We start from the raw sequence: 22606 nt of genomic DNA on the forward strand, positions 1-22606 counted from the left end.
TTACATCCCCCCCCCCCCCCCCCCCCCCTTCTTCTTTAAAAAAAAAAATTTAATATCCTGTGCTCTGTGTTGCCTTACCTTGCCTTACCTTGCCTTGCCTTGTCACTGACTCGAGTTCCCTTATTACCCGGAGCATTCGGATTCAACGTTGCACAACCAAAGTCTGTTCGTCGCGGGAGATTGATCATGTCCAACCCTGTATCCCAAAATCCTGTGTTCGCGGGTATCACGCAACACACTGCCCAAGTGAGAGATCTGAAACTCCCCACATCCAGGATCTGAATCCTATTACTCGGTTTATCTATTTTTTTCATGATTGTGACCCTGGAAAGTTTTGGGCTTGAGCCGCTCAGCCTCCTCCCACCCCACCAACGTTGCATCACCAGTACAGACAGTACTGATTACCCTCCCCTCACCTCCCTCAGGACATTTTGGAGTAAGCAGCAGCATTGGGTGGCCGTGTATTGGTTGGTTGGCCGTACTGGCCTGCGCATTCCCAAGCTTAACTCATCCTAACTTTCAACTCTTGTTGTAATGTCCCAACTCACTCTTGCAGTTTGGGCGGCTTTGTCGAATCTGTCCCCATTCATTATTGTCGCTACAATACGATCTATGGTATGGTACAAGGTCTCCCAACTTTTGTCCGTCGTCATAATACAGCCCCAACACCATGAATCATCCCGTTCACCTCTCGCGTTTCCGTGGTGCGCTTCTGATGATATTATCCACTCTCAACAGCAACTGCAAATAACATATTAGCATCCTCATTCGGCAGGGAAACGAGAAGCGGAGGTAAAAGGGTAGGAATAAAAGTTGACATACCTCTGCAGCCTCACTCGCCGAACTGACCACTGCCCTCTTCAATTTATAACTCTCAACTACACCCAGTTCCCTCATATCCGCAATCCCACCACCGGGAGTCAATAAATCCAACCCGTACGTCGTCATCCCATCGTAGATTGCCGTCCTCAGCTTCGCCACAAGATCACTGGAATCATACCCTGCATTATCCGCCAATATCGTAGGTAACTGCCTTAAAGCTGTCGCGAAAGAAGAGACTGCGATTTGCTTCTTGCCGTCAACTTTGAGGGCTGCGCCTTCAACCGCCTTTGCCATCAGCATCTCGGCACAGCCGCCACCAAGGGTTGTGCGGGGCTCTTTGACGGTTTGGGAGAGGACGGCGAGCGCATCATGGAGGGACCGCTCTGCCTCGTCGAGGAGTTGTTCGGTTGCTCCTCGCAAAACAATGGTGCATGCCTGACCTGCCGCTACTCCTGAGAATTTGATAAGGGTGTCTTCGCCAATGATGACTTCCTCAATGAGATCACAGTGGCCGAGCTTGACTTGCTCTGGGTGGTCGAAGGTTGAGGTGATCTCACCACCAGTGACGAGAGCTAGGCGTTCAATGCCATCGAAATCAGCATGCTCGATCGACATGATGCCTGCGTCTGCGAATAGTTGCTCGGGCCAGTTGTAGATTAGTTGGCGATTAATGAAACAGTTTATGCCGTGGGCCTTGATCTTATCCACTTTGGCCTTCATCTTCTCTTTCTCTGCCTTCTCCAGCTCGGCCAGCTTGCCTGTAGAACCGACCTTGACTCGAGCGCCAAAGATCTTGATCTTGTCGGTGTCCATTGCTGTGTTTGCCACAAGAATCTTAGCCTTCTCTAACCGCTTAGGTTGGTTGACGCCGATCTTCTTGTCAAGGATAAAGCCTTCATCAAGGTACGAGTCGTTGAGCTTTCCGCCAGCTTTCTTGATGATTTGGATATGGCTGAGATCTGAGGAACCCTTCATCCGCAACACGGCCTCGCATGCCAGCTCCGCAAAGTGATTTCGATCCTGCGACAACACCTTAGAGCTCAGGGTCGTCCGTGCTATGGCCAAGAGATCTTTCTTGAAAGCATCCAAATTTTGGCTGTGATCCACCGCAGATTTCTCCAGAGCTGCCAGCGCAGCCTGACTCGCTATTCTGTAGCCTTCAATAATCGTCTGGGGGTGGATCTTCTTGTCGACCAGCTTCTCTGCTTCTCTGAGCAGCTCTGCTGCCAAGACTGTGACAGATGTGGTTCCGTCTCCAACTTCATCGTCTTGAACCTTGGAGATGTTTACAAGGACTTTAGCTGCGGCGTTGTCGAGGGCGATGGATTTGAGGATGGTAGCTCCGTCGTTCGTGACCATTATCTCTCCAGTCGAAGCACTTTGTAAGATCTTATCCATACCCTTAGGTCCCAGAGTGCTCTTGACTACAGCTATGTCAGCTGTTGCTTTGTTGAACTGGAAGAGGTGAAATACCTAAGTCCCCAACCGCAATAGCCCCAACGAAGGCGGAGAGACGAGCATTCTCGCCCTTCTCCTCGGTCGTACCATCATCAAAGATCTGAGTCGGATTGAAGGACGCCATGATGCTGTTGATCTAGATGCGTTTTGGTAAAAAGTTCAAATTGCCCTGATACCTCGTCGTCACGCGAAGGGGTCTTCAAGAAATCGCGTCGAAAAGACGCTAGCCCTCGCCAAACTTTCTGCCTCGCCCACACCACGAGGTTCGTTGAATCTGCATCGCGGAAAGACAACGATCGCCAGTCTCCGTTCCTTTCCTCTCTACTGCAGCTATTCGCAGTGATATCACCTTTGTCTCTGCCGCTCGTTTTTGTCGTCCAAAGCGTCTAAACCCGCTTTCAACAACCAAAACGCAGCGAGGTGGGGTGAAAATCTATCAGCGCCCCCACAAAACATCTGAAATATTCTACGACGGCACAACAGCACAGCACTAAGCGCGATACAAAAGACAGCCAGGAAGACCTGAGTAAAAGTAGCCGCAATCATGGCGCCGAGCTTTGATCATCTCCCAGACCCGGAGGACGATGAGTTCGATGAGGATGAGCTGGACTTTTCGGACCTTCGAGAAAGATTTGAAGTCCAGCTTGAGCAAGGACTGGATACATTTGTGGTCATCGACGGACTGCCAGAAGTCACGGAGGAAACGAAGCCCAAGTTGATCAAGTTCTTATTGAGAAAGTTGAACGCAGTTGGAAGAACGCGCGAGGATTCTATATTCATGCCCATTGGCGACGATGGAAAATCACACAAGTAAGCTGCAATGTGTGCGACCTCTTTTTCAATACTGACTTTTGGTAGATTCGCTTTCGTTGAATACTCCACTCCCGCAGAGGCGCTCGCTGCTTGCAAAAGCCTCGACGGTGTTCCGCTCGACAAGAAGCACACCCTCCGAGTCAACAAATTGACGGATATTGATCGATTTGGGCGGGAGGGTCGTATTGACGAACACTACACTCCTCCAAAGATCGAGGAGTTCCAAGAGAAGGAGCATCTGAGATCATGGTTGGCGGATCCTAGCGGCCGTGGACGCGACCAGTTTGTCATGTACACCGACGACAGAGTGCGAGTTTTCTGGAACAATGAGAAGGACCCACCCGAGCCGATTGTTGACCGCCAACACTGGACTGAGTCTTTTGTGCAATGGTCCCCACAAGGAACGTATCTGACATCCATGCATCAGCAGGGTGTGCAGCTCTGGGGTGGACCATCATGGACTCGACAGAAGCGTTTCGCGCATCCTTTCGTCAACCTGGTCGATTTCTCACCTGGAGAGAAGTATTTGACAACATGGTCAAATCGACCTATCTCGATTCCCGAAGAGGGTCATCCAGCATTGTCAGTCGATGATGATGGCAAGAACTACGTTATCTGGGATATCGAGACTGGCAAACCACTTCGATCCTTTGCAAATATCGACCTCCCAAGTAACGCCAATGATGAAGCAGGTCAGCCTATAAAGAGAAAGATCGTATGGCCAGCTTTCAAATGGTCAGCCGACGACAAATATGTTGCACGTTTGACACAAGGCACCTCTATTTCGGTTTACGAGCTTCCTCGTATGAACCTTCTAGACAAGACCACAATTAAGATTGAGGGTGTTATGGATTTCGAATGGGCTCCAGCTACACCCCACCGAGAAGGTGTCAAGACCTACGAGCAACTGTTCTGCTATTGGACTCCCGAGATTGGCAGCAATCCCGCAAAGGTCGGTCTGATGAGCATCCCCTCCAAGGAAGTTGTCAGAACCTTGAACTTGTTCAGTGTTACGGATGCAAAGCTTCACTGGCAGTCAGAAGCGTCGTACTTGTGTGTAAAGGTTGATCGCCATTCAAAATCCAAGAAATCCTTGGCTACCAGTCTTGAAATTTTCCGAATTCGAGAGAAGGGAGTACCTGTCGAAGTCGTTGATTCCATCAAGGATACCGTTATAAACTTCGCTTGGGAGCCAAAGGGTGACCGATTCGTAATCATCACTACAGCTGAGGTCGTTGCACCTACAGCTGTTCCTCCTAAGACATCCGTTTCTTTCTACTGCCCAGAAAAGGTCAAGGGCCCTGGTGTTGGCAACTTTAAGCACATCCGAACATACGACAAGAAGAACAGCAATGCCATCTACTGGTCACCAAGAGGTCGTTTTGTCATTGTTGCTACCGTTCACTCGCAGCAAAGCTTCGATATGGAGTTCTTCGATATGGACTTCGAGGGCGAGAAGCCGGAGAGCGACAAGGATTTGACCGCCAACCTCCAGCTCATGAACACCGCTGAACACTACGGTGTCACCGACATCGACTGGGATCCCACTGGACGATTCGTCGCCACCAGTGCCAGTATCTGGAAGCATACCGTAAGGCAAACTGATCCCCCTTACTACAAAACAATACTAATCATAGAATAGATGGAAAACGGCTACCACCTGTACGACTTCAAGGGTGAGCAACTGCGCGAAGAGCCCGTCGAGAAATTCAAGCAGTGGCTCTGGCGCCCACGCCCACCCACGCTCCTTACCAAGGAAGAGCAGAAGCAGATCCGCAAGAACCTCCGTGAATACAGCAAGATCTTCGAGCAAGAGGATGCTGACCGCGGCGCCTCGGCTGACTTGGCTGTCGTTGAACACAGGAGGAGACTGTTGGAGGAGTGGATGTCATGGCGCGCAAGCATCGAGGAGGAAGTCAAGGAGGAGCGCGCAGCTCGGGGACTCCCACTCGATCCGCTCGAGGGTATCATCAAGAAGACCACCGAGGGCGAGGACCAGATCATCGAGGAGATCGTCGAGGAGATCGTCGAGGAGACCGAAGAGATCGTGCCGTGAATTTAGTTGGGAGCCGATGTATAACGAGAGGATTTTCCATAGTTTCCATAGCCGTTGGGGAGTTAAAGTTGCTTATTGCATATACGCATGGTTTCTATGGCCGATCATCTTGTTCCCCAGATTGATCGAGGCATGGTGATGGATGGGTTGACCGAGTGGTTGATTGATTGATCGGCACAAAAATTCCTTGCATAGACGAGAACGAATAAAAGCATATCAAGATCTCCCTTCTCTATCATAGCAAGCAATTCCTATGGGGCATATGTAGCGTTCAATACCTGCGAAAGTGAGAAAACTGTACCCTCTGTACCTCTAGAACGTTCCTATGCCAGCTTGCTGGTACCAGCCTTGATATTCCCTAAATCTCTGACTGTCTATATTTCCATCTTGCAAAAACCAAGCTCCATTCGATGAGGGGAGAATCAATTTATTAGCTAAGTTAGAAACCTTTAGCTAAGTAAGTAGCAAAGTGAATAGTAAAGCATCATTCCCCAATGTACGTGTGTGCATCCCGCATAAAACCCCTTGTCCCCGACTCCAAACAAAGAAACCGACGACCTAGGGGGTATCAATCAATATCTCAAAGTCCCAAATCAGCAAGCAAACGAGCAAGTTCCAGTCCAGCCATCTAACATCAGTTGATGCCACAGCCAATACCATGCACTTTATCCTTGCTTAACTATTCCTCCGAGTCACCATCATCGTCATCATCGCTCTGAACTTGGAATCTGGCTCTACGCTCGGCGCGCGCACGCTGCAACGTCTCGCTGAGCGGGCCTCCGCGCATAAGCTCCGTGAGACGCTGGGTGTCCTGGCGAAATGGGTTGGGCTGCGAGGCTGCGATGCTCTCCGGGTGGTAGATGCAGGTGCGTGCGTGGACGGTGCCGCCGTAGCGATGGCCGCTGTTCCAGGGGGCGAGGCAGACCCAGCACCATTCTTCACCGCAGACGCCTAGATATTAGCCGTTAGTAAGACGATCCGATCTAAGAGAGCCGGGGGAGATGGGGCTGGGATAGTGACTCACATTCAATGTGATCACAGCCGTGGTCTTTGGTGATGCACTGCTTGCATGAAGGGCAGATCTTTGAGATCTTGGCGAGGAGCTTAGCGGTTGCTTCTTCCTCCATAAGACGATCGACTTGTGATTCAAGAGCGTCGAACTCGGCGCAGGTCATTCCCTTGTGCCAGGGTAGCTTGTGGAAGGTGCAGGTTTTGAACTGGCATGCGTTGCAGACCATCATGACTTCGCCCTCTGCGGGAAGTTGACCGGAGTTACAGTTGGGGGATAAGCACATGACATATGTAGCTGGCATGGACTTTCGGGAGACCAGGTATTCATATCTGGAGGGTTCTGTTAGTAGGAGTTCTTCCTTGTATCGAGGAGACTTAGTTACCGTTCGAAAATCTTTTCGGAGGCGTATTTCTTGATATCGCCATGCGAAAGCTTCTCGGCACATACAGGGCACTGTATATGGCTTATCGCACCTCCATCAACCGAGACTTTGATATAGTTACCCAGGCACTCAAGGCAAATAGTAGCCGGGTGCTCGCAGGTAGATGTGATTTTGGTTGATGGGAATTCGGTGGAGTGGCGTTTGTCTCTGCAGACGACACAGACACGCTTATGCTTGCGCGAAATAGATCCAGGAGTACCTTCATCGAGATCCATATCTGAGTCAGTAGAGCCAGAAGAGTCGGATGAACTGTCGGAATAGTTTCTTGAATAGTATTCCTTGCCCTCTTCATCGAGCTCACTGTCGGCCTCGTTGTTAGTAACACCCATGTTTGTATCTCCGCCGATTTGGCCGTCTGCCTCATCAGCGTCACCAGGAGTAGCTTCGTCGAGATCCATGTTCGAGTCAGTAGAGCCAGAAGAGTTGGATGAGTTGTCGGAATAGTTTCTTGAATAGTATTCCTTGCCCTCTTCATCGAGCTCACTGTCGGCATCGTTGTTAGTAACACTCATGTTTGTATCTCCGTCGATTTGGCCATCTGCCTCATCAGTGTCACCAGGAGTGCTATCCTCTGAAGCTTCTCCATCGTCATCGGCGTTATAGCTCGCGTCTTCGTCTTCATCGCTCTGCGCGTACCAAGATCTAATAATCTCAATCTCGTTCGCGTCTGCGTCTCTAACAAGTGACAAGAGCGCGGACCATAGAGCCACGCGATCATCGTGTTGAGAAGGCAATCTCTCAAAGCTCACTAGGACCTCTTGCATCAGACGGGTATCATGCTGCTCGAAAGTCAGGCCGAAAACCGTCACCTCTGGAGTAGTAGGTGACGATGACGACATCTTGCGTGGGTTTCTCGTGAAGAGACAAATAGAGTTGGTAGAAGATCTGTGTGAGGGTAAAGGTTGAATGAAGGGGTATTGAGTAGAAGGTTATCGCGATCTGTCGAGGCGTAACGCGCTCTGGCAGATCAGGAAGTGTAGGGGCGCGTTGCACAAAGGCGGATCCGAATCCACTCTTTGTGTCTGTACCGAAAGGTATTCAACTCGAAGGACCAAGTCCCGGAAGGACGAGGCGTACTTGTCAATCGAATTGGTGTGTGGTGTGTGTTGTTGTGGGTTGGTGTGTGTTGGTGTCCAGATGTGGATAGATAAATTGAGGGAGAAGGTATCCGTCCAAAAAGCGGGTCCAAGTGGTGAATAATTCTGTCCTTGTTGCTGTCTGAGGATAGCAATTCGATGTCTTTTTCGTCCCGGAATTGGGGCAGGTTGTAGACGAAAGGGGAAACGGGAGGGGAAACAAAAGGGGAACGAAAGGGGAAACGAAAGGGGAACGAAAAGGGAATGAAAAGGGAAACGAAAGCGGAAACGAAAGCAGAACGAAAAGGTATGATAGCTGGACAACAAATAACCCGAAATAAATAGCACGGAATCAACTGGCACAGTCCTTTACAACAGGCATATGGCAGTTAATTGTGTTTTCGATAAGACAAACGGAAATGCTGTAGGGGTAATGGGCACAAAGCTAGAGGTCCATTAACTCATCAAGGCTTCCTTTGATTCCATTAGCAAACAACACATGAATATAAAGTTGAGTCTATGATTTGTCCTATCTTGAGTCGAATGCACTTACATTGCGCTCAAGACAACACTCACAGATAATCCTAATCAGATTTCTGGGTTATTTGGAAAAGATGTCAGCGTGGAAGATGCAAGCTTGTGCTTCAATTGGCAAGAAGGCCACCACACTCATCCGCCGGCAGTTGTAGCTGTGCACTCTAAACCTGATCTGGAGAAATAGTATATTTCCACATTCGTAGTCCGCCCAGGTCCATGACTCCCGAGAGAGTCGAAGCCTCCATACAATGACTTGGTCTCTCAAAGCTTACCCATATCTGGCTGTAAGCTTAGGTCACTGGTCCATATTCTTGATACTCTGTTCCACCTTGGCATAAGCTTCCTGCCCAGCACAACTTGGCTTCTAGAAGAGGTAAGTATCTCAAAAGCACTATCGTAGTTTGCGCCACAGCCAGCCGTCTATTCTGTCCGTGTAAGCCAAGGAGATCTCTTGCCGACGACACTTGTATGCGGGACCTGGGTATAAATCTTCGTCTAGAACTCGATGGAGCCGCTAATTCGGCCTCTCGAACGGCTCGTATTGGTCCTTTGTGACCCAAACACCCTGTCCTCTTGGCAGGGTTAATGTACGATCAATCTCCTCCATCTTCGTCTCTTTTGGCCATTGGCTCCTCACACTCTGATTTCCCATCATCAACCTTTCCATATTGAGCCTTGTAGAGTATACAATCTGGCCCGTCTCGGCAACCTCCCGGAAGCCTCCGCGCGCCTTAGACGTATCTTCACGGTCCGAGTCTTTTGCTGTCACGCCTGCTGCCTTGTGCGTGCCTATGAGCGTCGGATATGGAGCAAAACATTTGAAACCCATGAAGCGGCTGTTGCAGATCCGCTGTAGCGCACGATCCGACACTGCAGCGTGTCCGCTGATTGATTGATGGTAGAGTAGTCGTTGAGCCCCCCTAAGAGAGAGTGCGTAGCCAAACATGCAGAGGCCACGAACGGGAGAATAAACAACCCGTGAATTCTGCCCCCGTAAAGCCGCAGGCGTCAGGTTTGGTTGCCGGCGAGGGTAGCCCCACAGGTGCTGTGGAACTGCTGTGGGATCGTCGTGGATCACATAGTATTTCTGATCTTCGTCTTCCCGATTTCGAGTCCCGCAGTGCCCCAGCCACAGAAGATCCCAGTCATCGCCGTATGGAGAGGTCGGTTCTGAACCTCCTGATCTTGAAAGATCAGATTGCGTGCTGGATTCTTGAAGGAAGCGTGTCCCACGGGCAAACTCAATGAGTTGGGACTTCAAGGTCACGTCCCAGTCAGCATCATCTTCTAAAATAAGAGCGCTGCTGATCTGCTCCTTAACTATCCTACATTCAATGTGGTGTCAGAGATGGGAATAACCTTTGGAAGTGGATCTAAGAGGACTTGCGTTTGTACTGCGTTCATATGGCCGCGCCAGCACCCCAATGTGTGTGGAGTTTCATCTTTTGGCCAGCCCTTAGCGGACCCGTATCAGCCAATGTAAGCTTGCTCTCGCTGCATATCCAAGTATCGAGTCTCGAGTCATTGTGTTCCCTGCCTCGTCAACTTACCTCCGGTATAGCTTTCTCCGGTATCAGCTCCCCATTCACTCCATCGATCCAGTCAAACTTTATACCCGTGAGTGATGCGGCAAGTGACATAGCATCTCTCTTATCAGTCCGGTCTGGGAGTGCAACCACAAAGACTCTGGAAAACTGATGTCGCGCGCAAGATCAGTCGCAGTTCGGCCAATGACACCATTAAGGATAAAAGAGATGCATACTCCTAGAGTTTCATTTTGAACATCAAGGATTCGTCCAGAAAGGTCATGAGCCTTTCTTCCCGGTAGCCTCTTCTTTCCCAAGGGGAAGTTAAGAAGCAAGAAACAGATCGCAAGCAAGAAACAGACAGCTAAATAGGGAGTGAAAGGTTTTCGGGACATTGGAGATTTAAGAAAGTGAGTGAACAGTGATGACAAAGGATGCACCAGGAACGACAACGAGTACTGAGGAAGAAAGCAAGTATGGAGTTGGAGTTGTTTGACAGGGCGAATCGCGATACTTATCGAGCGCGTTAATAACGCGTCAGCTAATACTTCGCCAGGGGAAACTTCTCAGAAGGGTTTAATCCTTTCTGCATGGTAGTTCAGCGATTTGAATCCTACTGATCATCATCGAATCCTACCACTGTACTGATGATAACAGTGATCCGCAGTGGAAACATGAGACTCGGGAAGGTAACTAGAATGCGGCTTTGCTGTATGCGGTTAAGACAGGTTGATCTTCCGTAAAGCTTGTTTTACCGCTTTCTACTGTAGGTATTCACCTAGACAATCAATTCGGTGGGTTTCTACTGCAATATCCAGAGTGGTAGAACGCACCTCTACACATCGTATGTTTATGCTGACAGGTAAAGCAGTCATCTAATGAATCCTCCTGGATCGAATGGAAATGATCCTTCTAATCACGTGATACGCTCGCTTACATGACTCGCTCGCTTAGGTATTTCTCCGAGTTTCAACGTCCTGATCCAAAAAAGGCATCTGGTCACATGACGAAAAAACCCCCCCCATTTTTGCACCGTCCCCATTTGGGAAACGCGATCCCGTTACGCACGAGGTATACAAGTATCAAACCCCAAGATCTTTATGAATCTTTTTCTATTATTTTACTTTCATTTACCTGTTTATTCATATATTTCCTCAAGTAGGGAAAAATTGGGGATCTAGGATCTCATTTCTGAACGTGAACAAACGAAAGAGGGGTTGATGACTAGGGTTTTTGGTGCTGAGTCACGATACCTAGGTACTGTACTGGGATTTATACTTCTGGTTTAGTTGGATTTGGATTTGTATATTGATTTGTGTTTCACTAAAAGAAAGAAAGAGGAGTAGGAGAGGAGAGAAAAGGCAGTCGGGAATAGGTAGAGATGGAAATGAGTTGTTCTTGGATTGTTTGGGGGGTTGCAGCGGGGTTAATATTGGCTGTGGTGCATTTTGGGGGGGTATACATAAGGGGAGGCGTAAGTGAGCGGTCGAGAGCCGTTGAGAAGGTATGTTGCCGAATGATTCTAGTTCTGTTTGGTTGATATGATGCTCTTTTGACATCATTACATGAGCTGTCACCTGTGGTTATCAAAGGAGATTATTGGGCTCTCTATCTTCAGAATCTCTTTCTCTACTCTGGGTCGAATACTACTAACTCGATATCAGAGGACAATCTCACAGCCTGCACAAGCATCTGATGAGAAAACCAAAGATCCGACGACAGAGATTATCCCTCTACCAGATTTCGACTGGCGAACTACAGAACCACTAAAGATCCGACCTTTCAAACCCAAGTATCACTTAACCATGGGTAAGTAACAAGTCAGCGCTCTTCGATATCATATCCCAGATGAACCCATCTATCAGACAGAGCACATAAATAAACCCCATCAATCAAACTACCTAAGCTAACCAATTATCAAAGGCCTAACAAACTGCCCTCCCTCAGAGCTCATAGAAATCGACAAGAATTACGTCGACCGACTCACGCTACGCAAACAAATCATGCAAGAGCACCAATCCACGGTTCTACAAGCGCAGCCTATCATCCAGCCCGCCATAAACGAGCTCTACACCTACCTAACCTCCATCTACCTACCCCAGCGCTTCCCCACGATCTTCCAGCTCTCCCCGGGGGGGCAGCAGCTGCACAACCTCGCCACCTCATGTACGCTCCCTCTCGAGCCGCCCGCGGATCCGATACAGACCCTTGCGCTGTTGGGCGCTAATCTCGAGGATGATTTCTTGTTCCTGCTCCCTGCGGATGATGGCGATGGGTACGTGCTCCGCGGCTTCGTGACGTGTTTCCCGAGCGGTTTCGATACAAGGGAAAAGCTAGGTTTGAAATTGAGGGAGATTCATAAGCCGGTGCCGGGGTATAAGGAGAAGTTGGAGTTGAGCATGGATCGGTTCTTTGATAGGTTGGAGGTGGGGAGGTTGGTTAGGAGGGTTAATGTATAGGTCCCCCTTTCCCTTTTTTTTGTTCACCCCCCCTCTTTCTCTCTTTATGTTCCTGTTTTGAGAAGAACACCCAGCTAACACACTCTTCCCTCCCCAACAGTGGTCAATAACCACGACCCCGACCCTCTTCACCCCCAGCGGCACCCATCTCTACACCGACTCCCCCCTCCCTCCTCCCCTTCCCCTCTCCCCCTCTTCCCCCTCATCCCCCCCCATCGACATCAACCAAACCCATCTCCGCTGCGAGCGTCAAATCCTGCATCGACTCCCCCAAACCAAAGCCTTAGTATTCTCATTCAAAACATACATGTATCCGATCCGACAGATCAAGGAGGAGGGGCTGGGCGAAGAGTTGGCAGAAGCGATTGATGGGTTGAGGGAGGGCAGTGTGCCACGCATGTATTGGTATAAGAGGGGTGTTGTGTGGGGCGAGGGGGTTAAGGAGTTTTTGAGGAGTTAGATTTTTGGTTGGGGAGGGGGAGGGGAGGGGGGGAGGGGTATTATAATGCAGATGCAAATGCAAATGCAATATAGAAGTAAGCAAATAAAGATTTTAACATTTTACACTCCGGCTCGATGTAACCCAACATGACCAGATATAAGAAATAATGGGCCATGCCTTGCTTTAGGTATTGATAAGCTGTATTGAATTGTATGGGTCCATCCACGACTTGTATTACACTATGATAGGTATACATACATACATACGTATATAATACACAAGCGAGCAAACGCACCAGACATGCCTAGTATAGTATTCACCAAACCCCAAAGCCAGCCAGCCACCCATTCAACCGCTTCTTCGGAAAAGAAGCAAGAGGAGGAAGACAAGAAAGCAAGCAAGCAGACTATCTTATCTATCTTTCTTCAGTGCTGAATTCAACATTGATCGATACTCCTGATAGCTTTCCACAGTCCTTAGGCGATCTGCGAGAACTTATAGCCGTTCAGATACTTGCTATCTCTCTTTTTCTTCTCCTCCATCGCTAGATCCTTGCCCGCGACACGGCTCCGATCTTTACCGGCTGCTGCTGCCTTCTCCTTCTCCGGCTGCTGCTGCTGCTGCTGCGAGGAGCTGGTGGGAGGGTAGGGCTTGCTGCTCACTTGGGAGGAAGTGCGCGCCATGCGCGCCACGTCGGCTGCGAGCTCGTTCCGGATGTTCTGGACCTCCGAGTCGCTATCCTCGTCGTCGCTGCTCCCGGATTCGGAATCTGAGTCTGGGAGGGGGATGGATTGGGCGTGTGTGAGTTGGGCTGCGAATGCGGCTGCCTTTTCGCCGTCGGATGATTCGTCCGAGGAGGATTCCTCGTCTTCAGTCTCTTCTTCGTCGTCGGATTTCAGCTGCCATCTGCCATTCGCCATCGTTCCGGTTGTCCCGGGTTGACTGCTACTCTTTCCATTTGAAGAAAGGTTCTTGCTCTTCTCGTTCAGACTCTGGAGACTAGCACCGATCTTAAATGTTGGTCTGATGCTACTGGTTGGAACCTGTGTTGGCGGCGGGCTCTTGACAGCTTCCTGCGAGGCGGAAGAAGAGTGCACTTCATACATAGAAGAGGTTAGTTGGTAATCGATCTCGTCTTGGGTGTTTGATTCATCATCGCTGGGGATGAGTTGGTTCTTACGTTGTTTCTGGCTCCCTAAAGGCCTAGCAGGTTGGGAGTTCGCGTGGGGGAGTTCGAGAGAGGATCGTGGGATTTGAATCGTGTTCTTCTCTTCAGTCTCTTCCTCATCCTCATCTTTCTCATCGGATGACGTTTCTTTTTCATCCTCATCCACCTCTTCTTCGTCTTCGCCCGACGAAGAATCACTTCCGGATTCCATCTCAACGTCTTCCGCGGACTTCGGGAGTTCAAGAGCTGCTGCCGGTTTCAAAGGAGTGATATGCTGGTTGAAGATGACAGGCGATCGACTCTCCCGAGGCGACGAATGGCTGCTTGCCATCTCTACATCTTCGTCTTGCTCTTCTGCGTCCTTCATTTCTTCGTCCTGCCCTTCAGGTTCTGGTTGAGGTTTGGCAACTGCGGGCTGGGATTGTTTGCCAGATAGGAGTGAATCGTTAAGGAGTTTGGCTGGGTCGACCCTCGCAGGGATATCTTCGTCCGATCCCGAATCATCAGAGTCATCGGATGAGACATCAATCGTTGGAGTCGGAGCGGGGTCCGGTTCCACGGATCTGGATTTTTCTATTGAGATGTTAGAGGTACAGGAGTTCAAATATACTGAGTAATAGGGTGTATCTCCAGAAATTCTAGAATAGCTGCCGGATGATAGGAGGTGGGGTAGCTAGGAGTACTGTCCACATACCTTTGGCTGATCTTGAACTAGGAGCTTCGCTCTTCTTCGACGGGGGAGTGGGTTTAGGGGAGGGACCCTTTGCAACAACCTTTGGCGAGGGGGTTGTAGTTGGGGTTTTGGCTGCAGCGCCCTGATTTGGCGGGAGGATTGACTGTCTCAACGGCGTAGAATTCTTAAGCCTGTTCATATTTGGTGGTAGAATTGGAGTTTGCGATCGTTTCTCCAGCGGCACTTCCTGCAATTTCCCAGATTTTCGTGACGGGGTCACAGTCTTGGACTCTGTCGGTGATTCGTTGATATTGAAAGAGACACGTCTAGTTGTGCCATTTGCTACCTGAGACAATCGAGGATCATCAGGCGGCGAACTCTGGTGCATCGGCGAGGAGCTTCTCAAGGCTTGGGAGGATTTTAGAGCTGACTTTCGGCCATTGGGGATAAAAGGAGTAGAGGATTGAGGCTTGCTGGAGGAACCTGGGCGAATGGGTGTCTCTGATTTTGCAGATTCCACTGATGCTGAAGATGGTCTCCTCTCTGCTGCCGCAGTCTTCTTCTTTCCCTTCCCCTTTTTGGGCTCAGCCGTAGCGGATTCCATAGCGCCTTTCTGCTTCTCTTCCTCCCGTAATCTTTCGGCTTCGGCGTCAGCCTTAGCCTTCTCCTTTTCGACCCTCTCTGCTTCCTGTTTTTCTTTCTGGACTCTTGTCTGTTCCTCTTGCTTCAGTCTCTCAGCTTGCTCCTTTTCTTCCCTTTCTTTCTCGATTCTGGCCTGTTCCCGCCGCTTCTCCTCGGCCTGTCGTTCTTCTTCAGCTTTCTTATCCGCCTCGATCTTCTTGAGCCTCTCATTTTCTAACTGTGCAGCCTTAGCCATCACTGCAGCCCGCTTCTCCTGTTCTTTTCTTTCTTCTTCCTCTCTTTTCAGCCGAGCCTCTTCCGCGATCCTGGCTTCTTCGGCTTGGCGCGCCTCTTCAGCCTCACGCTTCCTTTGCTCAGAGGCTTCTCGTCTTCGCTGTTCCGCCGCTGCGGCGGCAGCCTTCTGCGCTTTCCTGGCTTCATCTTCTTGCTGCTTCTGTAACCTTTTCTCCTCGCGCTGCTTACTGCCCGGGGTCAGGGGTAGCTCAGACGCAGAAGGAGAAGCAGAGGCGGCCTGTTCTTGAGAGCGAGAATTGCGACGCTTTCCGCTTGGAGGAGTATTGAACTGATTAGACCATTCTAATCCCGGTAATCCACTCCGGGGACTATTCTTGCTCTTCCTCAAGGAAGCCTTTGTCTTGTTCAGAATTGCGGCGGGACTTTCACTATCAGATTCAATGTTCTCGTAGATCGTGTCCTCGTTAGGTGACCCCGAGGGAGCCTTCCCATTAACTGTGACTTTTGAGGCTGGATCTAACACGTTATTCCTCCTTGCAGATGCTCGATTCCCAGGAGTATGTTGAACGCCCAACAATGGGGTAATAGCCGCAGTTGAAACAGATGTGCCTCCATCGGTAGCTCGTCTTGTATTATCGTTCGCGCTCGCAGTCGGAGGGAAACGGTTTGGTGGCAGGATTGGCGATTGTTCAACTGTGCTTGGCATGTTGGACTTTTCGCCCTTCTTATTAGCTAAGCCATCCTCATTGTTCAGAGTCGCAGGAGGAGGAGACGGTGATATAGAATTGGCAATCTCAGTTCTTACATGATGTGGCAGCAGCCCATTCTGCGTGCTCTGCTGCGAATCGGGGATAGCGCTCCCACTCCGCGTAGCCTGATCCTCAGGAATAACATCTAGCTCTCTCTCGAGCGAAGGAAGAGGTTGGTCCGGATCGGGGACTCTTTGCCTCTTATTCGGTTTCCATGAACTCGGCGGCACGCCGTTCGGCTGAGCGCTCCCTTCCCTCTGCCTCTTGCCATTCGTATTGAGCTCTGGATTGTATCGAAGAGCTGAGTTGGGCGGCACAGAATCGCGCATGCCAGGGGCATTTGAAGCTTGTATAACCCGTACCGTAGCTAGAGACGGGAACACGGTCCCCACGATCTCAGCCTGGGTCACATCAAACCCTTGATCGTCCTGGATCTTCTTGATCGCAATCTGTCTGCACACGAAAGATCGTCAGAGGAGCCCTCGGCGCGTTGATGATGATAGCACACAACTTACTCTCCATAGTTGATCCTGTGTATCCTTGACGCCTCGGCGCAGAACTCGCTCACTGTGACATCTGGGCTGGTCACGACGCGAAAACATCGGATCGGTTTGTCATCCTCTCCATACGCGGTGGGCGAGAAGAGCTGGACTCGGAGTGAGAAGCCCGGCAGGACTGGCGGACCTATCGGGGTCGCCATCTGGATTATCTCCTCTGTCTGACCGGTTACTGGAACAAGGAAAGCTTTCTCTGCAGTGCAAATAGTCGGGGCGAAACAGTGGAAAGCATTGGGAGCGTAGATCGAGAGGTTGGGGAGTTGCTAATGGAGTGGGGGGGAGAGCGAAGAGATCGTGTCTGGACTTCAAAATTCACGCTTCCGTTTACGCGACCCGCGACGGACGGAAGATCTATAAATACCTGATGAGAGGAACTCTCACCACGGCAAGATGATTCCTGAGGCAATGCACGTTGAAGAAGAGAATAATCGAGGCATTTCCACGTCTTGAAAGATATTGAAGAGACTTTCCCTTTCAGGTTCTCATGAGAAAGGCTGCAGGGTCTATTTCTTAGAAGATTTCGTCCATTGACGAGATCCATACATACCTATTTTGGATACATATCGTCGGCACAGACCAGACCCTCTCCATCTCACGTATCTGAACTCCTATTACAAGGAGTTCGATCACATAATTCTATAAAATGCCATCCTCATCAGTCGTGAGATCCCATCCTGAACTCTTTCCCCAAGCTCCAGATACCCCCGAACTCCAACCCCCAAAAATGAACCCGTAATCCAACACAAGATCATATATCAGAAGCCCAAAATACCGCGCGCGCCACCTCATCCACACACGCTCCCTAACCCATACACCATCCATTCTCCCTCTCCCTCTCCCTCTCTCCCACCGCTCCTCAATTCCACACCAGCGAGGCCAAAAAATACAGCATCCACTTCGCCATAACCCAAGCTCCGACGACCGCCGAGGCCGCAATACCCACCAGCGCATAGAGCACCCATTTGCGCACGCGGAACGCGTCCGAGATCTCGGCTTTCATCTGCTGCCGCTGCTTGGAATGCCAATGCCAGGACTCCTCCTCGCGATCCGTCTCGCCGCTGGTGGCCCTGGCCCGGCCCCCCTCCTTCGCATCGCGGGCCGCGGGCGAGTTGAGATACGCGTAGGGCGAGGAGTCCGGGATCGGTTTGTATACCAGGTTGTGGATGAAGCCGCTGATGCGGCCCAGGAAGGTGGCGGCCGCGGGCGTGTGTTGGTAGCGGAGGTTGTGGTTGCGGGAATCGATGAGCGCGAGGGAGAGGAGGAAGGAGATGAAGGTTAGAGGTGCGATGAGGAGCTGCGCGTGTGGGTTAGTGAAAGCGGTTCACGAGAGCAATTCAAACAAAACGTACTCTGTCTATGACGCTCTCTTCTTGTGGGGGTGGTGGAGGGGGAGGGGAACGTGGAGGTGGCGAGGACGGATGGTTGGAGGCGGCGCGTGGTCGTGATGCCATTGTGGAAGTTTTTTTATGAGGGTTATTTACTTATTTAGTCATGTAATTGCTTGGGAAACGGGTTGTTTGGAAGAGATATCGGAGACATTGCCAAGAGAATGAGAGCGTTGTGTCATGAATATATAGGTATTGGCTGCTATATAGATTCTTACAAGGCCAAACGATTTTCGCGGTAGAAGCTCTGTAAGCGACCACTACTCGCTCCGAGACTCCGAAGCGTCGTCGCAGGGCTGAACCGAGGCGTGCGTGCGTGCGATGTATCGAGTTGAGCCGGGCTGGGCAGAAGAGGTTCGCAAGCAGTGAAGGATCAATTATTACAGTAGGTAGATTAAATGCGCGCGAAGAGATCAAACACGAAGTACATATCATACAATGATAAAGATGATCAGCTCTTCGGAATGCAATCGATTTGCTGGAACTTGGCGCTGCCCCCAATAATTGCCGGGGGCCAGGGTTCTCGCCACCCCTCGACAAGGCTGATCGGAGCTGATTCTTCGAGGCTGAGGATCTCAAGGCTACCAACGCCCACACCGCAATCCCTCAAACCAAGTCTATTCAAGCTGCCCAAACCCATGATCTACCCAGAACTTATTTGCCTACCAAATTCAAATGCGATTTTCTCTCGATCTGTCTAATTATGCACCTAGCCGGCCCTGGTGTTCACGATATCTAGCACCAGGATATCCGTCGCACCAACCGACGTCAATTCGTCCATGACCGTCGCGATCTTCTTCTTCTCAACCATGGAGCTTACAGCTACCCAGCCCTCTTCTTCTAATGCGTTGATTGTGGGTGCACGCTTTCCTGGTGTGATTTTGGTTGCTGCGGGAAGGTTTGAGCGGTGAACATTGTATTGGCAGAGCACGTATTGTTGCGCCGCTGAAAGATGTTAGTGAGGAACAATGTTCGGAATGGGGGACGTACTGATGACTCCTCTGATACGGGATGCGATAAGGTCGACCAGTGCCGGGTTCGTGGGGTTCTTGGATTTGATGAGGACGGCTGTACTTGATACCACCGTATCAATTGCCTTCAGGCCAGCGGCCTTCATCGTCTCACCGGATTCTGCATCTAGTCAGCCGCGCTCTTTCCAGGTAAGAGTGATACCCACCAACAAGATCCACGATACCATCTGCAACACCAAGTGCGCAGGCAGCCTCCACACTCCCACTCAACTCAATGATCTTGGTCCTCAACTTCCCTTTCGGCGCTCCAGTCGCAGCATCCTGTTCTCTCTCCAGCGCCGCGAAGTAGTCCTCGGTCAGATGGACGAAGCTTGTACCGACATTCTTCCCAATCAGATCCGAAGGTTTGACATATTGTCCCTTTTCCGGAACCTGGACTTGTAGCCTGCAGGAGCCGAAGCTCAAATCCATAACTTCCTCGCAGCCAGCGATTCCATCGTCGACCGGCGTCGATTTCCCACTTTCGGCTCGTGCCCGACGAGCTTGTTCTACTCCGGAGGCATGTTCGGCGACAGTGTCCCGCCCCGTTATCCCCAGGGAGACTCGCCCTTCTCCAACGAAGGTGGGGATATCCGCTGCGGGTAAGAAGATGAGAGCAATGGGAAGGTTCTTCACGAGCGCAATATCAAGCCTCGATTCTCTCCGGAATTGGATGTCTGCGCCTTCGAGCAGGTTGAGCGCAGCTTGTAATAAGCGCCCCTCTGAAATTGATCAGCTCTGCGTTGAGAAGCGTGGCAGACGTATGAGTAACTCACTCTTGGGAACAGCGAACAATAACCTCCCCTCTAAGCTTTCCGGGTCATTAGCAAAGATTTCACGGAGCACGTCTTCTCTAGACAGCGCGCATTCGCGATTGTAGACTTACTGATTGACCAAATCCATCGTTGCAACGTGGGTGACTGTATCCTATGCAAGCCCACTCGCAGGCTACTTCCGATCGCGGGGTATTCTTGGAGCTGAAATGCCTTGTCGTCGGGTCACAATCAAGAGGAGATAAATCTGCTGGAGCTGCAGTACAACTATGCTGTCGCAGAGGAGGTTCACCTGAGGGAATATATGGCCTCAATGGACGACGTATGTCGGGGGCAGCGAGCAAGTGTTGTCTTCACAGTTGATGGTCTCCCAGAACAAATTCTCACGAATGATGACTCTCGTCGGGGGCACGGAGCATGGAGCCCGCCAATCGGAGAGGCACTATTCCGTATCAGGACTAGTGGGCTCTCAATCAAAATCGAGTATGCTGAGCTTAGCGAACCCTACTGGAAACAGCACCATAGAATTTCGCAAATTGATATTTCCAACGTCAGCGACAGCAACCTCAGTCAACACGCAACACTCGAGCCCGAACATGAAGCCCGAAGATTGAGATAAGAATGGCGTCGTTGGCGAAGGGAAAGGATTTACTTTGACACGTGAATTGCCTGTGGGACTGCGTGTATTTCGAGATTGGGCGATACTGGCCGGGAAGGCGCCAAGGCACTTTCGCATCGAAGGATCAATAGATCTTGACCACCATCTGGACGTGGATTTGTGGGCGTGACGAAATACAACGAGGGGCTCTTTGGATTTGTGGATGCGTTCTGCCACGATGAAAGACTGGATCAAATGCTGGAAAATGGGGATGGCAAGCGGCTGGGACTTTCACGAGGGGATCATCATCAGAGGCCGCCTGCCTCGATATGCACTGCACTCTGAACTCCTTGATCCAGGCCCTCCAGCGCTTCACCCTCCATTCTCCCCATGGGTGGAGAATCCACCCTTTGCACTCTCCTCAAAGCTCAGGCTATCTCCCCTTCCCATCTTCCCCCTCCACAATCCCGCTCCTCTTCCCCCGTCCCATCACCAGAACACGATATTGTAGCAAGCATTCCCCGAGTCCTGCTAAAACCCAACCTGAAACTCTGATGGCCGAAGAGCGGGGATCCCGCAGCATGCCTCGGGCTCCTGGACCAGCATAGGAGCAGAGCGGTGAGTGATAAGATAGGAGACTTATCCGTGCACGGGGGAAGGGAAAAGGTAAGGGAGCATGTAAAGAATACAAACAATTGCAGAAGTGAGAGTGAGTGAGTGTGCGAGGGACGTAGATCTGTAAAGCAAGGCAGCAATCCTCTCCACGAGTACAGGAATGTCGCCCTCAGGCCTCAGCACACGATGAATCAATCCACAGCCCCTTTCACACTCTGCATTCCTCCCTCTCGCCGTATTCCACGTGGCGAGTTTTGCAGGACGATCTACCTACCTAGGTCCCTTATTCCTTGAATGCTGGCCCTCTTCTGCTTGGACGGGCTGCCAAGTATGGAGAAGCAGACGGTGTCTGAAACGGAACCAGAGAGGGGGATGGAGTCGCGAGGGGAGAGGACCCACGATCAGCAACTACCTTATGGAGAGCGGTTCCCTTGCGGTGCCATGGGAGAGGGATCACGTGGGAGACGCGCTGTGGGGTTGCGACTGAGAGACATGGTGAATCGGCGATAAGGCCATACCGCAACGGTTTCTAAAAATAACAATGATGATGGGACACGGAGCAGAAGCTTTCAGGGGGGGTGCTTAGGGAGAAAAGGGAAGAAGAGGAAAAAGGAGGAAAAGAGGAACAGAAAAGAAGAAAAAGAGGCTGGTGACTTGGTACGAGAGCCGTAGCTCTGTAAGTCTGTAGCTCTCCCCCCTTCCTGCTCGCATCGACAGCCAATGAGGAGACGGCAGAATTATGGAGCCGGTTCGTTTCAGGATGGGTTCTGTTCCTGGATCGGGGCGCTAGGCCCAGATGGGGCAGCGGGCGCAGTGGACCGGCGGACAGAGTGGGAACCGTGGCTTCAGGGGCGTGAAGGGCGATACGAGGGAGAAGAGAAGGAAGGGGAAAAGAGAGGGAGAAGAAGAGAGAAAAGAAGGATAAAGAAGAGAAAAAAGAGAAAAAGAGAGGCAGATCAAGACAAAGGAAAGGGGAAAAGGAGAAACACAAATCTTCTTTGATCATCCCGTGCCTGATCCCCACTTCTTTCTCCATGCGTTCTCATCATCTCTCATCTCTCATCTCTCCCCTCTCTCCCATTCTCCCCTTTCAACCGTTTCATGCGCTTCTCTGGTTCTGGTTCTTTGTAAGGTAAAGCCAACGACATCCCTATCGCCCTTAGCCCACACCGCCTGGGCAAGGAACATGTCAATCATTGCCCATGTGATCCCACCAGCGTCTTCATTGGTCGCGTAGAAAGAAAGTCGTCGTCGTCAGTCGTCTATCGATAACTCTCCCTCTCTCCCTCTCCATCTCCCTGCGCGCGCCCTCTCCCGACCGCATCGCAGGACCGTGAAGCTGTATATTGCCCGCGCCAATTGCACAGCGTTATCACTCTTGGCTATCCATAATCCACCCTTTCGCTATCCCGGCTTCATTCTTCGATTCAACATCTCCATCTCCCAGATCCTCTCTCTCGCGCGCGCAAACAGGGGCCCTCCAACCCCTACACGCTTGGGACCCTGACGACTAAGCCCCTGTTGCCCGGACACTCAAGTCTCGCCGCCCTCGCCGGGGT

At 50.9% G+C, this 22606-nt stretch overlaps 10 protein-coding genes across 10 annotated transcripts; 3 read left to right on the forward strand and 7 right to left on the reverse strand.

Moving 5' to 3' along the window:
• Window positions 1–684: 684 nt before the first annotated feature.
• On the reverse strand, window positions 685–2452 carry M430DRAFT_143134 (hypothetical protein; the record flags this gene model as incomplete). Its single annotated transcript, XM_024862801.1, has 3 exons — window positions 2296–2452; window positions 823–2246; window positions 685–741 (listed from the first exon to the last, which is right to left on the reverse strand). Exons 1-3 carry the CDS (start codon window positions 2402–2404, stop codon window positions 685–687), a joined length of 1590 nt encoding a protein of 529 aa, XP_024718786.1. The 5' UTR covers window positions 2405–2452.
• Window positions 2453–2539: 87 nt separating this feature from the next.
• M430DRAFT_36058 (hypothetical protein) lies at window positions 2540–2944 on the reverse strand. The gene has a single exon (XM_024866859.1). It carries the CDS (start codon window positions 2824–2826, stop codon window positions 2626–2628), a length of 201 nt encoding a protein of 66 aa, XP_024718787.1. The 5' UTR covers window positions 2827–2944; the 3' UTR covers window positions 2540–2625.
• M430DRAFT_143137 (hypothetical protein) lies at window positions 2540–5200 on the forward strand. Its single transcript, XM_024862802.1, has 3 exons — window positions 2540–3090; window positions 3139–4684; window positions 4736–5200. The coding sequence occupies exons 1-3, from the start codon at window positions 2825–2827 to the stop codon at window positions 5147–5149; spliced, it is 2226 nt and encodes a 741-aa protein (XP_024718788.1). The 5' UTR covers window positions 2540–2824; the 3' UTR covers window positions 5150–5200.
• Window positions 5201–5461: 261 nt separating this feature from the next.
• Window positions 5462–7592, reverse strand: M430DRAFT_277728 (hypothetical protein). The gene is made up of 3 exons (XM_024865716.1): window positions 6544–7592; window positions 6174–6490; window positions 5462–6100 (listed from the first exon to the last, which is right to left on the reverse strand). The coding sequence occupies exons 1-3, from the start codon at window positions 7440–7442 to the stop codon at window positions 5829–5831; spliced, it is 1488 nt and encodes a 495-aa protein (XP_024718789.1). The 5' UTR covers window positions 7443–7592; the 3' UTR covers window positions 5462–5828.
• A 1138-nt stretch (window positions 7593–8730) lies between these two features.
• On the reverse strand, window positions 8731–9910 carry M430DRAFT_106166 (glycosyltransferase family 25 protein; the record flags this gene model as incomplete). Its single annotated transcript, XM_024861059.1, has 3 exons — window positions 8731–9531; window positions 9600–9671; window positions 9767–9910. Coding segments are annotated over 3 exons (1017 nt in total), but the record flags the coding sequence as incomplete, so codon positions are not given.
• A 928-nt stretch (window positions 9911–10838) lies between these two features.
• M430DRAFT_124428 (hypothetical protein) lies at window positions 10839–12680 on the forward strand. Its single transcript, XM_024861915.1, has 4 exons — window positions 10839–11246; window positions 11407–11551; window positions 11666–12195; window positions 12302–12680. Exons 1-4 carry the CDS (start codon window positions 11124–11126, stop codon window positions 12659–12661), a joined length of 1158 nt encoding a protein of 385 aa, XP_024718791.1. The 5' UTR covers window positions 10839–11123; the 3' UTR covers window positions 12662–12680.
• Window positions 12681–13009: 329 nt separating this feature from the next.
• On the reverse strand, window positions 13010–17165 carry M430DRAFT_261204 (hypothetical protein). The gene is made up of 4 exons (XM_024865351.1): window positions 16625–17165; window positions 16166–16562; window positions 14506–16072; window positions 13010–14384 (listed from the first exon to the last, which is right to left on the reverse strand). The coding sequence occupies exons 1-4, from the start codon at window positions 16807–16809 to the stop codon at window positions 13120–13122; spliced, it is 3414 nt and encodes a 1137-aa protein (XP_024718792.1). The 5' UTR covers window positions 16810–17165; the 3' UTR covers window positions 13010–13119.
• Window positions 17106–18250, reverse strand: M430DRAFT_43642 (hypothetical protein). Its single transcript, XM_024867635.1, has 2 exons — window positions 18016–18250; window positions 17106–17960 (listed from the first exon to the last, which is right to left on the reverse strand). The coding sequence occupies exons 1-2, from the start codon at window positions 18115–18117 to the stop codon at window positions 17523–17525; spliced, it is 540 nt and encodes a 179-aa protein (XP_024718793.1). The 5' UTR covers window positions 18118–18250; the 3' UTR covers window positions 17106–17522.
• A 158-nt stretch (window positions 18251–18408) lies between these two features.
• M430DRAFT_43643 (hypothetical protein) lies at window positions 18409–20301 on the reverse strand. The gene is made up of 5 exons (XM_024867636.1): window positions 19948–20301; window positions 19838–19872; window positions 19229–19783; window positions 19042–19182; window positions 18409–18996 (listed from the first exon to the last, which is right to left on the reverse strand). Exons 1-5 carry the CDS (start codon window positions 19962–19964, stop codon window positions 18761–18763), a joined length of 984 nt encoding a protein of 327 aa, XP_024718794.1. The 5' UTR covers window positions 19965–20301; the 3' UTR covers window positions 18409–18760.
• M430DRAFT_67986 (hypothetical protein) lies at window positions 20301–21152 on the forward strand. The gene has a single exon (XM_024869320.1). It carries the CDS (start codon window positions 20656–20658, stop codon window positions 20941–20943), a length of 288 nt encoding a protein of 95 aa, XP_024718795.1. The 5' UTR covers window positions 20301–20655; the 3' UTR covers window positions 20944–21152.
• Window positions 21153–22606: the final 1454 nt, after the last annotated feature.

Source organism: Amorphotheca resinae (assembly GCF_003019875.1).
Source record: "Amorphotheca resinae ATCC 22711 unplaced genomic scaffold M430scaffold_9, whole genome shotgun sequence".
Lineage (NCBI taxonomy): Eukaryota > Fungi > Ascomycota > Leotiomycetes > Helotiales > Amorphothecaceae > Amorphotheca > Amorphotheca resinae.

Excerpts from the sequence above, each read along its gene's own strand:
- M430DRAFT_143137 (XM_024862802.1), top strand. The coding sequence starts at position 2,825 with ATGGCGCCGAGCTTTGATCATCTCCCAGACCCGGAGGACGATGAGTTC. Across the intron at positions 3,091-3,138 it reads GACGATGGAAAATCACACAA|ATTCGCTTTCGTTGAATACT; the intron begins GTAAGCTGCAAT and ends GACTTTTGGTAG. Across the intron at positions 4,685-4,735 it reads CCAGTATCTGGAAGCATACC|ATGGAAAACGGCTACCACCT; the intron begins GTAAGGCAAACT and ends ATCATAGAATAG.
- M430DRAFT_36058 (XM_024866859.1), bottom strand. The coding sequence starts at position 2,826 with ATGATTGCGGCTACTTTTACTCAGGTCTTCCTGGCTGTCTTTTGTATC.
- M430DRAFT_277728 (XM_024865716.1), bottom strand. The coding sequence starts at position 7,442 with ATGTCGTCATCGTCACCTACTACTCCAGAGGTGACGGTTTTCGGCCTG. Across the intron at positions 6,491-6,543 it reads TCCGAAAAGATTTTCGAACG|ATATGAATACCTGGTCTCCC; the intron begins GTAACTAAGTCT and ends AGAACCCTCCAG. Across the intron at positions 6,101-6,173 it reads CGGCTGTGATCACATTGAAT|GCGTCTGCGGTGAAGAATGG; the intron begins GTGAGTCACTAT and ends GCTAATATCTAG.
- M430DRAFT_124428 (XM_024861915.1), top strand. The coding sequence starts at position 11,124 with ATGGAAATGAGTTGTTCTTGGATTGTTTGGGGGGTTGCAGCGGGGTTA. Across the intron at positions 11,247-11,406 it reads GGTCGAGAGCCGTTGAGAAG|AGGACAATCTCACAGCCTGC; the intron begins GTATGTTGCCGA and ends ACTCGATATCAG. Across the intron at positions 11,552-11,665 it reads CAAGTATCACTTAACCATGG|GCCTAACAAACTGCCCTCCC; the intron begins GTAAGTAACAAG and ends CAATTATCAAAG.
- M430DRAFT_261204 (XM_024865351.1), bottom strand. The coding sequence starts at position 16,809 with ATGGCGACCCCGATAGGTCCGCCAGTCCTGCCGGGCTTCTCACTCCGA. Across the intron at positions 16,563-16,624 it reads CACAGGATCAACTATGGAGA|ACAGATTGCGATCAAGAAGA; the intron begins GTAAGTTGTGTG and ends TTTCGTGTGCAG. Across the intron at positions 16,073-16,165 it reads ATGGGCTGCTGCCACATCAT|TCCAACATGCCAAGCACAGT; the intron begins GTAAGAACTGAG and ends AAGGGCGAAAAG.
- M430DRAFT_43642 (XM_024867635.1), bottom strand. The coding sequence starts at position 18,117 with ATGGCATCACGACCACGCGCCGCCTCCAACCATCCGTCCTCGCCACCT. Across the intron at positions 17,961-18,015 it reads AAGAGAGCGTCATAGACAGA|CTCCTCATCGCACCTCTAAC; the intron begins GTACGTTTTGTT and ends CCACACGCGCAG.
- M430DRAFT_43643 (XM_024867636.1), bottom strand. Across the intron at positions 19,784-19,837 it reads ATTGTTCGCTGTTCCCAAGA|AGGGGCGCTTATTACAAGCT; the intron begins GTGAGTTACTCA and ends GATCAATTTCAG. Across the intron at positions 19,183-19,228 it reads TGGTATCGTGGATCTTGTTG|AATCCGGTGAGACGATGAAG; the intron begins GTGGGTATCACT and ends GACTAGATGCAG.
- M430DRAFT_67986 (XM_024869320.1), top strand. The coding sequence starts at position 20,656 with ATGCGTTCTGCCACGATGAAAGACTGGATCAAATGCTGGAAAATGGGG.